The sequence below is a fragment of the Knufia obscura genome, assembly GCF_036327395.1.
Source record: "Knufia obscura strain CCFEE 5817 isolate CBS 148926 chromosome Unknown scaffold_4, whole genome shotgun sequence".
NCBI classification, from domain to species: Eukaryota; Fungi; Ascomycota; class Eurotiomycetes; order Chaetothyriales; family Trichomeriaceae; genus Knufia; species Knufia obscura.
This window is the reverse complement of record NW_027042690.1, coordinates 2,035,615-2,048,582: the sequence shown is the minus strand read 5'-3', so window position 1 is coordinate 2,048,582 and position 12,968 is coordinate 2,035,615. Positions and strand designations below refer to the sequence as shown.

Genomic DNA, 12,968 nt, shown 5'->3' with positions numbered 1-12,968 from the left:
GTGTTGAAGGACTGCTGGGAGTTTTACCAGATCCCTGGACCAATGGCATTGGGATATTCGACATGACCGCTTTCAGGTGGTCGAGCTCATACGATGCTGATGTTGCAGAGTACGAAAGTCCCGACGTAGTCAAGCAGTATTACAGCTCGAGCTTCACAACGCCCAGCTGGTCGAACCCGACTTTGGCCGAAGCATTTGGCGCGCAAACATCCCTCTCTACCGAGCCGACCTCTTCAGCAGGTGATTCTGCGGACTCTCCGAGTGACGGTTCGTCGTCATCGCCGTCATCGGCAAGCACGCCAATCTTACCTATAGTACTCGGAGTTGTTGGAGGGGTGGTGCTCATCGTGGCTGTCGCTCTGGGTGCATTCTGCCTTCGGCGGAGGCGTCGCAACAAGCAGGGTAAGATTCAGATAGACGGAACTTCGCCGTATGAGGTTGAGGGCCATCAGCTAGATCTCCAAAACCAGAAGCAAGGCCCGAATCTATCGATCACTCGATCGCCGCCTTCTGAGTTAGGCTCGTGTCAGCCACCAGCCGAACTGCCGACAGGGCCAGCTCAGCGCGATTAGAGCAAAGTTCAGGGGCTTGCAGCACAGTATGTGGGCATACCACCGACGTATCTGTTATATGATCAAGTAGCACTCTCAGGCCATATTTTAATACCACGTATCGTGCTTTAAGCACACCGAAAGATAGGTCTGTCAGCATCGTGAAGCTTTGGCTCTCCAAGCGTAACTGCGCTACTAGCGCGTACGCGTCAACGTAACAAATATCTCGCATCTACCGCAGTTTGTCCGTTCCACATGCGCCTCATGCCGAACATTCAAAGTGGCCGCTTAACTTGCCTTTTTGCGTAGAAAACCGGCCAATTTGAATGTCCACGATGAGATGCGCCAACTCCAATGTTTTTTTACCAAATGTCATCTGCACCCACTATGCAACACTTCTAGCTCGAACTTCACGCTAACTTCAGCTGATAACTAAGGTAGTAGTAAGCAGCGTTCTCTATAACCGGTATCTATCGGTACCTTAAGATCGAGGTAGGTTAAGCTAGGCTGATAGAAAAGAGGCTGATCGAGCTGTTCGCCTACGACTAATCATTTAAGCATTCGACGCAAATTCAGCTTACCGTACCTTTGCATCGTTGAGTTCCATCCTTAGGTTTACCTAACCTATTTCCTTGAATTTCAGTATCGTCTACTACAGTAGATAGAATACTTGAATCTCCGAGCTGTAACGGTACTGGAGGCTTCGTTATATAAAGGTGAGTGCTGCTGTACGAGTTTTGTCAAAGTGACAATTGTTAAAAGACATCGAAGTTGGCGCATGCGGTACGGACAAACTACGGTACGCATCTCGTTGTATTGAGAGCTGTTGTCACCTTGCCATCTGTGCAGCAAGACATGTCGCTTTGCCTGACTCTCCAAGACTTCGAATGAGTAAACCCAGCCCACGCCGAGGTTTTACTCCACTGGTAAGGCAGATACTTGTCGAAGTCACGCGATCTTTCCTAGCAATTTCGCAGAGGAGTGGCTAGTGATAGGTCCGCATCCGCGCAATCAGATCCTGAAACGCCAATCACATCCCATACCCTGTTGTCCCCAGCTCTGGCCTCTTGTGGCCATCCGCAACTGATCTTCGCAAGGGTCGAAAAAGGTTCAAGTACTGAAATTCCTGCTTGTTTGTAACAGCGGTTTAGTCCATCATGTTGCGCCAGGGACGTACCTCTTTTTTGAGGTTACATGGTGCGCGAAGAGCAGTACCACGTGGATGAGGCAAGTATATCACATGAAGCACGTTCTCCCATGCGGTGGAATGCTCTACAACATAGGCAGGACCTGAGCATCGTGGCACGTTGAACGAACCACCATCACATTCATTAACTTCTACTTCCTGACACTCCTTCACAATGTTTACAAATTCACTCTCCTTAATTGCACTTTTACCACAGTTGATTAGCGCTACCGTTCACAGTCGGTCCTTCAGGCATGCGAACCTTCACGATGCACCTAGCTCCGATCTTGCAGTTAGACAATCGGGCGGGACCAATCGATTAATGATTCAGGGCTTCGAGTGGTATGTCAAGAAGGACGAGCAGCACTGGAACAGACTCAGTGGCCAGCTGGAGAAGCTGTCCAACATCGGTGTCGACATGATCTGGATCCCTCCGGTGACGAAGGCTGGTGCTAAATCTTCAACCGGATATGATGTCTATGGTAGCTACAGTGTAATAACCTTTGCCTTGTTGTACTAACACCTCCCAGACCTGTGGGATCTCGGAGAATTCAACCAGAGAGGTCACGTTGCGACCTCATACGGTACTAAAGACGAGCTGGTAGCCTTGTCCAATAACGCTACTGCCCTCGGCATCAAGCTCCTTGGCGATGCAGTCCTCAATCAACGTACTGGTGCTGATGCTTCGATGACCTGCTCAGCGCATAAAGTGGACCCTGCCAACAGACTGCAGAGCACCTCAGGAACTCAGGACATCAAGGCGTGGGTGAGCTACCAGTATCCTGGCCGAGGCACGACTTACAGTGACAAGTCTTGGGGCTGTGATGACTTCTCTGCTATTGATTATGACGACATCACGAAAGAGAGTGCTATTTGGAAGATCGACGGTGAGGACAATGAATTCGCAACAGATGTCTCGGACGAGCATGGAAACTACGATTACCTGGTGCTGGCTGATGTTGCATTCGCGAATCCGTCTGTTCAAGAGGACATCAAGAAATGGGGTTCATGGGTTACCGAGCAGCTGGGTCTAGGTGGCTTCCGACTTGACGCTGCAAAGCACATCTCTCAGGCATTCTTGAATGACTGGATTTCCAGCGTGTCCTCCGATAAGTCAGATCTACTGTTTGTCGCGGAATATTTGACAGGCGATCCATCCGTTGTTCAATCTTTCGTCGATGGATTCGACAGCCCGGTCAGCGTGTTCGACACACCTTTACAAACAAATTTCAACCAATTCAGCACAGGCGAAAAGACCGATATGGCGACCGTCTTTGACTATACATGGCTGGCGAACAAGCCTGAGCAGGCTGTCACATACGTCAACAACCACGACACGCAGGTTGGCCAGGCGCTAGAAACTCTCTGGGTCGAGGGCTGGTTCACTCCTCTCGCATACGCCCTGATCCTTCTCAGGGACACCGACAGTTACCCCTCTCTGTTTTACGGCGACATGTACGGTATCTATGATGATGCTGGTACTTTCACAGCAGCGCCGTATGGCACTCAGATCGGTGACCTTGCGTTTGCGAGGAAGTACTTTGCTTACGGCACCCAAACAGACTATCTGAACGATGCAAGCACCATAGGCTGGACCAGACAAGCTATCAGCGACCACCCAGAAGGTCTTGCAGTTGTTATGACGAATGCTCAGGATGGTGATAAGACGAAACGGATGAATGTGGGCAAGCAGCACGCTGGTGAGACTTGGTCATCACTCTTTGGCGGCGGCGGCGAAGTCACTATTGGGCCAGATGGCTTTGCGGACTTTGTCGCTGGCGCGCGGACGGTCAACATGTATACCCGAGCTGATGCTTCACAGAGGAGTAAATTCACGAGCTGGAGCACCAGCATCTAAGAAAAAACGTCTGCAGGAACTCCCAGCGGTCGCTTGACAGACATGTTGCTTCCGGTAGCTGCGTAACTCATGATCAATGAGCTGAATAGACATCGATTTGACCTGTCCTGGTATCGTTACTCCTAGCCTAACAAGCACCTTTGATGCAAAATGATGCCACCCGGCTGGCTGAGATCGGCCAGGGTTACTCCGTACTCGTGGCACCCGTGGCTGTTCCTGCGCTAGCCCAATCTACCAATCCCGCGACCCAGTTTATTTTCCTAGCGAAGATGAAATGATGCAAGGCCTCATGATGCTCCTTCTTTTCTGCACGCCCGCATCACTTGACTTGCGACCGCCTCGATCTTGCCTCTACTAACTATATTCGCTCGTTTTTCTCACAGTCGCGATACCACCGATAGACTTCCTTTACCGTCGATGACCATCCGCCGTAACAGCAGCATGAACGGCACCAAAAGCCTCCCAGTCCGCCCGCAGAACCATGAACGTGCACACTCGACGCCCATGGCACCGCCATTCATGGTGTCGGCACCAGGGAAGGTCATAGTCTTCGGCGAACACGCTGTTGTGCATGGCAAGGCAGCTATGGCAGCAGCAATATCCCTGCGATCATATCTGCACGTCACGACACTGTCCAAGTCGCATCGAACCCTGCGGCTGTGCTTTCCAGATATTGGGCTAGATCATACGTGGGATATCGATGATCTCCCGTGGGACGTATTCGGGAAGTCACTGAAGAAGCCGCGATATTATGATATGGTCACCAGCCTGGACGAGAAATTGGTAGAGGCTATGCAGCCCTCCATTGAGGAAGTTTCGGAGTCAGAACCACCAGAGAAGAGAAAGATACACCAAGCTGCGGCCTCAGCATTTTTATACCTGTTCCTCTGCCTCCAACAGCCCACCACACCCGCGGCGATATGGGTACTGCGGTCCACTCTACCCATCGGCGCAGGTCTAGGTTCAAGCGCAAGCATCTGCGTCTGCATGGCCGCAGCTCTCCTCAAACAAATACACGTCCTGTCCGGTCCCCATAATGACCAGCCAGACGAAGAAGTCGAGACCCAGCTCGAACGGATAAACAGATGGGCGTTTGTAGGCGAGCTGTGCATACACGGCAACCCATCAGGAGTAGACAACACGGTCTCAACACGAGGAAAAGCAGTATTATTCAAAAGGGTAGACTACACCAAACCACCACAAGCCACACCCCTCAACGCCTTCCCCGAGCTCCCCCTCCTCCTCGTCAACACGAAACAACCGCGCTCAACAGCCACCGAAGTCGCCAAAGTCGGCGCACTGAAAAAGAAATACCCAGAAGTCACAGAAAAGACACTAGACAGCATAGACCAAGTCACAATGTCAGCATACAAACTTATTACCTCCGACTCCTTCGATCCAAAGTCAGAATCCAACATCGAGCATCTAGGTGACCTCTTCCAGATGAACCACGGGTTCCTGGTGTCGCTGGGTGTATCTCACCCAAAGCTCGAACACATAAGAGAATTAGTCGACTACGCAGATATAGGCTGGACGAAACTCACTGGTGCAGGCGGCGGGGGCTGCGCGATAACGTTACTCAAGAATCATGTCAATAATGCTCGACTTGGCCAGTTACAGGATGAGTTCGAAGCGGCAGGGTTCGAGGAGTATAAGACTACGCTGGGTGGGGATGGTGTAGGCATATTATATCCGGCTGTGCTGAAGAATGGATCGGCCGAGAAGGGAGGCGAGGAGATTAATCTGCAGAAATTCCTTAGGGCGGAGGGGGCGGATGATATTGAGAGGTTGGTAGGGGTTGGTGTTCGGGAGAAGAGGCCTGAGTGGAAGTTTTGGAGGTTTTCGGATTCAAGTTGAGAAGGACAAAAAGCATGTTTGATAGTTGATGTTTACTCGAGCGTTGGCGCTCTTGGGTGAGTTGGTTGGTCGGCACCTTACTTATGTATTAGGCCATGGTTGTTACGTGGTATATATGTTTTCTGGTGGCATGTATGAATATTTAGCTAGCTAGCGAGTACATCGAAATTACACATGATCCTAATCACACAATATTGCTGACTTCACACCATCCACGGGATCCGCCTACCTGACCATATCCCGCAACCATGAGCCACGATATACCGCTTTAGCTGCCGCTGAACCCGTCTGACTTCTCGGGCGTGCCATCGAGTATCGACATACGCAATGCTCTTTGGAGCGCGAACAAATCCGTGCAATGTCCATTTCCAGGCATCCAGCCCTGTGCAAATTGCGTCGAATAAATTTACATAGCACTACTACTCGTGCCTCACCATCGAACTCTCACACACACGCAACAATATTAATATCTACCAGATCCGCACACATGCCGTAGGGATTACTGCATCCTAAGATCCGAACAAAACAGCATGCTACTATGCTGTACGTCAACTAGGCACAGTTGTTGACCTGATGGCTATGATATGGTCCATGCGGTCATGTCCGTAAAGCACGGCAGACTTCAGGCGCACAGAGTGGTAACGTCCGGGCTATAGGCTGCAGTGAACACGCTGATGTCCGGGCGCCTACACCATCGAGTCCAGTCGCCGAAGCACCCCAGCCTCGAGCGTGCCCTCTAGCCTGATTCGAGCTTATTGAGGGAAGGTGGCAAAAAGCAAGAGGCAGACAGGGAGTATATCAGGGCAAGCACGAACTGGGAACATGGTGAGTGCAGGTAGATGGAACTGGCTGATTGTGCCTGCCAAAGTGGAAAATCTGGAGTTTTCTGACCTAAGTTGAGGATGGAAAAGTATGTTTGATCGCGTGTATTTTATTTCGAGCGTTGGCGCTCTTTGCGTTGGTACGTGAAAGATTGCTGATAGCGCAGTTGTTGTTTGATTGTGTATATATATTCTCTGGTGGCGTGTATTGAACTCTAGCTGCAAGATATGTAATTCCGGTCCACCCTTCCACACGTCTTCCATAGTAAGCAGGCGCTCAAATCTTCACCCGTGGCACTGCAATGGAATTCTCAACTCAGGAAGGCTTGTTTCCAGACCATGACTGTTGAGCTCAATTTCTGATTTTCAGAGCCAAGGGGAGGGCGCCTGGCCAAACATTGCGCGGTGGGCGTAGAGTCAGCAGGAAAATTGCGCGTGACGTCTGTATTAAACAATGTGCGCTCTGTTTGTCAGTTTTGAGTCAGTCCTTATGGCTTTCCGACCAAAGCTACTTGCGACGAGCTGCTTACGGGCGTAAGGGCGTGTTCTCAAGGACGAGCGTCTTATGGAGGAGCGATGATTGTCATGGATGCTAGACGCGTATGTTGTCCAGCGAGGCTATAGGGTGATGTGGGTCCATTATGGGCCATTTTGACCACATTTCTGTGACCTCTGCCGGCGAGTCTGGATGGTCATTGAGTGGAGGCTGGTCGAGGTACAAGCGTGATGTTCTGGGATATGTCGGGAATGAAGGAAGAACGGAACTTGATCATCTGGCACGTTCATGTGACGTGAAAGGGATGTGCTTGAATTTCTGGATCTAGTCAGATGAGTTCCGATTTCGCTATCACGCTGTCAATGCCTCGAGATCAGCCTCAAGCTTCTCTATAATTTGCTCATAGACTCTCTTCCGTACTCGCTCTTGAAGCATGTTTGCCTCGTCACCCTGGCCGTCGTCCCACTCTTTCTCGTCGAGACAGGCAAGAATTGCTTCTTTGTACTGTGGTGAGGTCATCGTTCTGTTTTCTGCTTCGCGAATGGCTGCGGTGAAGTCAGTATTGTCGTCGACTACGCCTGGACTAACGTAATCGTCGTCCGTGCGCATTGATTCAATTGCTTCGCCTGTTTCGAGCTCTAGAAGCAGGATGCCAAGTGAGAGAATGGGAGGCAACGGGTGCATGACTTCTGGCGGCAGGTTCTTGCGTTGGTCGATGGACTGTTTCATATCGCTGGCCACGAAAGGTTGCGTGTGGCATACGCCATTGCTGTGCGTGCGAAAGAGTTGGATATGTTCCTTCGACCAGCGCTCTTGTAGCCAGGGACTGCCGGCCAGTGTCAGCATTCCATAAGCTAGGGCGAGTGCCAGTGTTCGCTTTTGTGTTAGGTCGAGCTGTTGTCCAACATAAGCCAGAGCGTCTTTCAGGGTCACATCCGTTGCTGCTGTGGTCGGAAATTCGAGATTCGATTTGAAGTAGTCTCGTGCTCGATACATGGTTGTGCTGGTGTCATCTTCGAAGTGCTCTGCCGTGAAGCACAGCTTGTTTCCTCTTATGCAGCGGTGGTTTGAGACAGTACAGCAGACATGCTTGACCTGCTCTCGTTTCGTGCCATCTGGACTGAATCCAACCTTACCTTTCTTAGCAAAGCACTTCACCGTGATCGTGGTTTCTCGCCATTCTTCGGCTGCTCCGGTAGTGCTGCCATGCGGTGTAGAGAAGAGCAGTTTGTATTTCACGTTGTCGGGATCGGGTCTTCGGTGCAGATCGGGCTGGCCCTGGAGGCAGATCTTTGCACGGTGTGTCCCTGGGCATTGGTCGCATTTCCAACTCTCGGAAAGTACGAGGTACAGCCCTTTCGAGAGCCGCGGAATTTTGACTTGAGCTGGACTGGTACTGCCGACTGAAACAGCCTCGAGCTGTCGACACAGCGTGTTGTCCGTAATCTTCTCCACAAACTTTCTCCACTTTTTTAACTTCTTGACTTGTTCTTTCAATCTTCCTTCCCTGCGCCACAGATGCAAACGCGCTTTGAACTCGCTCTCGGTCTTTTTGGCACGTGACGCATCGGTAAATGTCTTCAAGGTCTCGAGGAACACCCTATCGTCCTAGAACATTCATTACATCAGCAAGAGAACATAATGGTCAGAAATCTAGAAACCTCCATTGCCCAAGTTCAAGCCAAGCCTTTTCCAGTTCAAGCCGGTTGCCAAGACTGAGGTCTCCGAGCTGGGAAGGAGAAGGCACGCTTCGTCTACGCAGCACCAATTTGTTCTTGATGAATTACAACAAACGGAGATCCCAGTGTCTTCGACCGGCCATCGCCCGTCCCACATCATCTAACTTGAAATTATTGTACGAACATTGCACCTTACCTTAATGGCCCCCTGCGCAGTTAAGCTCTTGTCTTCCAAGATGCCGTTGATCCAGAAATAAACCTCACGGACAGCATAGCTGAAAGCTTCGAAGTCTGTTCCCAGGTATGATCGCAAAGCTTGAACGATGTCTGATTGCTCTTGCCAGTTCTGCTGGTTCGGATGGTTCAATACCTCATGACATCTTTCCTGGCTCACGTCCGGTAAAACCTGCAGGACTTTTCTGACATGGCGGTTAAACAGCACCAGTTCCTGATATAGGTCTTCGAAGAGATCACGCTTGATCTCGTCATGGTTTTTGGTTCGGAATATCTTCTTTCCCTCCTCGAGGCCCTCGGAATACGATTTGGTGGCTTTGATGGCTATCGGTAGGGCTCCTAGGACCAAACCAGCAATCTCGATGCCACTCATCGTACGGCAAGAATACTCCGTCTGTTGAAGGCGAGAGGATGCTTCGAGACCACGAACGAAGATGTTGCATTTTCAGATACAAGGCTGACGTGCCCTGATATAGACCCCGCATCAGGTACGTCTTACAGGCTGGACACTTCGTGTTACCTCGATTTGCAGCATAGCAGATAGAGTTACAGCCAACATCCCTGAGTCGGCCCAGCCTTTGTAGCTTGCGAAGCCGGGGAACACCTACGTGGTTGGGCCTTTCGTTCTCTGAAGGTATCAAGAAAGCAGGAGTCGAGGCATTGCCGGATGGTCAGGCGGATGCACGCGTATTGACTCACAGAGATCCAACCACCTGGGCACAGCACAGAGCGAATACAATGGAATCTTTCAACGAGACTGCGACGATCCGAGACACGTGTGACACGTGTATCGCAGTCTACCAGCAGTGTCTTCCATTCTTAGATCCAGAGACGTTCAGGTTGCTTCGGTTCGAGCTTGATCGCCTCAAGATCTGGGCTGGCACTATTGGAGTGTATGCCAGATCACCTGCTTCAGCCGACGACCGGTTGAGCAGTGATGAAGAACTAAAGCTTATCGTGATCAAATTGTTGTCGAGAATAGCACGGCTTCTCGAACGCTTTCAAATGCAGCACGGACTCGAGGCGAGCAATGAGCAATATCCTCCATCCTCAGAAAGTTCGCTATCGTCGAATAGTAGTAGTCAACGACACCTGGAAGGTTTCTCTGCAAACACAGTTCGAACAGTCCGTGTGCTGCGCCGCATACGTCGTATTATTGGCCAGCTGTTCTCGATCTTGTCCCTTGTTAGGCGACCTACGAGCCTCAGTGCAAACGAGAAAGTCTTCAACAACGATTACGTCTCGAAACTAGGACCGGAGTATCAGGCTTTGCTTGACGATTTCGAAAATTACACTGACTTCTATTTGCGACATAACTTCCAATCTGGTTCAAAGGACGAACCATGTACAGTGCCACAGTATCTTCTGGACCGCCTCAAGCAAGCAGCGGTCATTAGACGAAAAGCTTTGATTCACAAATCCATTCACAACCAAAAGCTTCGTGGCAACGTGGCTGCGAAATTCCGACAGCTACCTTTCCAGAGCGCAGATATTACACCACAAGTCCTTGCCAAAACTGCACATCATGATGAAATCCCTGTCGAAACCATCCCACCTGGTGAGGCTGCCAGTCGGGTTTTGTCAGATACTGTTCCTTCCGTGGTGCCGAACCTAGTCAAGTTTCCTCAGATCGAGCCTGCGCCGCCTAGACCCAAATCTAGCAAATCCGTTATACACCAGAGGAGCAGACTCGATGTCCCACCACCACCCAAGCTGACGGCCAATGCTTTGGAATTCGACTGCTACATTTGTGGCTTGGCGCTCGACAAGGCAGAAGCGCAAGGAGATCGATGGAAGTATGTTCAACAATGTGCCAATTGTGTCGAAGAAGCTCTGCTGACTGTCTGAGCAGGAAGCATGTTTTGGCTGATATTGACCCATTTGTATGCTTGTTCCGATGCAGCAAGCCTGACGTGCTCTACAAAACTGGCGACGAATGGTACAAACACATGCAGGAGCATCGGACGGAGCGGTGTTGCATGACCACAACGCACAGACACTTGGTATTCCGCACGGCGGAGAAACTGAACGAGCATCTTGAATCAGATCATGCGTTACACTTATCCAAAGCTCAGAGAAAGTTGTTGTTGAAGCGTGGCATGAGAGCCCTGCCAAGCATCTTTGATGATTGCCCGCTATGTGGCAGGGATGCTGGTGATATACAGGCCGACGGAAGTCTAGGACAACCGCAATTCATCTCGGCAGCAGATGACAAAGCAGTATCCAAGATTCTGAGCCGTCATATAGAAAGCCACATGTACGAGATCGCGCTTCTCTCCGTTCCTCCATACCCTGATCACACTTCATCACAGCAATCTGCGGCGGTCAATGAAGGGTCGGATCCCGACCACGACAAGTCCTTCGAGGAACGTCTTGTGGCCGAAGACTTGCTTCGATTACCTCGAGAGACCGACGAGTTGGGTCGAGCCAGCACGCATGTGGTTCGTTTGCACAAAGATCTCCAAGCCGCGCAGGCAGACGATCAGGTTCCCAATATGTTCTTCGAGGACGATGAGGACAGGGCCACAGTATGGACAGCCTTTGCAGAATCGCAAGTACAGCCTCCGGACTCGTTTGACAGGCCAGGAGGATGGGACAAGGTGCGCCGTACTCTGGAAACGAAGGAAAGGGTCCACAACGATCACGCCTCTCAGCATTTTGAAGAAAAGGTTCACGAGACTTTCCGAGCTAATGCTGAAGCAAGGATCAGTACGCCTGCCAACGCTCGCCTGACGTTCGCCGTACCAGAGAGCATCTGCACCAACAAGCATATCTGTAAGGCGGTCACCGAGCTCATCGAACCATTAGACATCACAATCTTGTCACCTGACGCGTCTGGGCAGAGGTCTTGTTGGCTCTACTTTGCGTCGTATGAGGCCGCCTTGGCCGCACTGACGAAGATGCGTGACTTTGAGATTCGTGGTCTGGCGGTGCCCTGCCATCCGCCGGACCGAGTCGACAGACCAGACGATGAACGTTTCGAGCACCTCAGAGTATTAGGCAAGGGCCCATATGGAGCTACAGACTGCGTCAGAGAGAGAAACACAGGTACGATCTATGCAAGGAAGACATTCACACCAAATCCAGGATTCGATCCAAAGCTGCTGGAACAGCGCATCCGAAATCAAGCCAAGGCATTGTCGAAACTCCGTCACAACCATATAGCAACTGTCAACTTTATGTTCAAAGATGGTACAGCTCGGAGCATTATCATGTTACCGGTTGCCGATTGTGACTTGCGCCTATTCTTGGAGCGATGTGTCAACCAGGACTATCCAAGGAAGGACGTGAGGCTCCTCGACCTCTGGTTCGGTTGCTTGATTTCTGCGTTAGCATATGTACACAGAGAGGCCATCAAGCACGGTGATATCAAGCCGTCCAACATCCTAATAAAAGGTCGCAAAGTCTATCTCATGGACTTCGTTAATGAGAAGGGCTTCTCGGAGCTTGAGGAGAGCACTGCCACTGGTTATCTCGAACATGGTACCCCAGTCTATTGGTCTCCCGAGCATCGTCCATGGGGCCGAGCAGCGGATGTGTTCGCACTTGGCTGTGTCTTCTCAGAAATGTTTACTGTTCGTCAGGAGCGCTCTCTTCTACAATTCCGCAATTTCCGCTTCAATCCGTCAGCTGAACTTGGCCATGCTTTCAGGAGCAATCTGGTGAAGGTTCGATTATGGCTTACTGTACAGCTTCCAGGGGTCGATACGAAACATCCAATAGCACAACTTATCTGCGAACAGATATTGAACATGCTGGAAGAGGACAAGGGACAAAGAATCGAGGCTGATCGCGTCCGACACAATCTCAGGCCAGAAGAATCGCTCTTCTGCGTTTCTTGCTTTTAACCTGATCAGCCATCCATACATATGGACTACGAGAGCGCTACCGGCCCCGTCATGACAGAAGCTGAGTTACTCTTCAATGGATCTACCACTGCCGTATAACGCCCAGCTCAGAGAGCATGACCAGACGCTCTCAAAACATGAGCGGGTTCCCCTGACACCAATCATCGGCACAAAACACATCATCGCGTGCTAGACAAAAGCCACATGCGCATCCACGACCGGCGTCCAGGCATCCATTCTTGCAAGTCACATATACTGAACCCACATGGCACTTGCATACGTGAACTAAGGCACAGACCGCTCCTCTTCGAGCTGGAATCCAAGCCTACAACATACGCGACCCGTTCAAGCGTCCTGGCAGTTTGCGCCTAGATTTCCCACCAGTTTCTGTGTGTGGTGAAACTGCTCTTCGATATGCAGCCCGACGGTGCAACCACA

At 50.9% G+C, this 12,968-nt stretch overlaps 5 protein-coding genes across 5 annotated transcripts; 4 read left to right on the top strand and 1 right to left on the bottom strand.

Moving 5' to 3' along the window:
- Window positions 1–62: 62 nt before the first annotated feature.
- On the top strand, window positions 63–572 carry PMZ80_004707 (uncharacterized protein; the record flags this gene model as incomplete). The annotated part of the gene is made up of 1 exon (XM_064873131.1): window positions 63–572. The coding sequence occupies one exon, from the start codon at window positions 63–65 to the stop codon at window positions 570–572; it is 510 nt and encodes a 169-aa protein (XP_064731789.1).
- A 1,340-nt stretch (window positions 573–1,912) lies between these two features.
- On the top strand, window positions 1,913–3,595 carry PMZ80_004706 (uncharacterized protein; the record flags this gene model as incomplete). The annotated part of the gene is made up of 2 exons (XM_064873130.1): window positions 1,913–2,219; window positions 2,268–3,595. The coding sequence occupies 2 exons, from the start codon at window positions 1,913–1,915 to the stop codon at window positions 3,593–3,595; spliced, it is 1,635 nt and encodes a 544-aa protein (XP_064731788.1).
- Window positions 3,596–4,036: 441 nt separating this feature from the next.
- ERG12 (Mevalonate kinase) lies at window positions 4,037–5,452 on the top strand (the record flags this gene model as incomplete). The annotated part of the gene is made up of 1 exon (XM_064873129.1): window positions 4,037–5,452. One exon carries the CDS (start codon window positions 4,037–4,039, stop codon window positions 5,450–5,452), a length of 1,416 nt encoding a protein of 471 aa, XP_064731787.1.
- A 1,668-nt stretch (window positions 5,453–7,120) lies between these two features.
- On the bottom strand, window positions 7,121–9,055 carry PMZ80_004704 (uncharacterized protein; the record flags this gene model as incomplete). The annotated part of the gene is made up of 2 exons (XM_064873128.1): window positions 7,121–8,377; window positions 8,645–9,055. 2 exons carry the CDS (start codon window positions 9,053–9,055, stop codon window positions 7,121–7,123), a joined length of 1,668 nt encoding a protein of 555 aa, XP_064731786.1.
- A 365-nt stretch (window positions 9,056–9,420) lies between these two features.
- PMZ80_004703 (uncharacterized protein) lies at window positions 9,421–12,530 on the top strand (the record flags this gene model as incomplete). The annotated part of the gene is made up of 2 exons (XM_064873127.1): window positions 9,421–10,478; window positions 10,535–12,530. 2 exons carry the CDS (start codon window positions 9,421–9,423, stop codon window positions 12,528–12,530), a joined length of 3,054 nt encoding a protein of 1,017 aa, XP_064731785.1.
- Window positions 12,531–12,968: the final 438 nt, after the last annotated feature.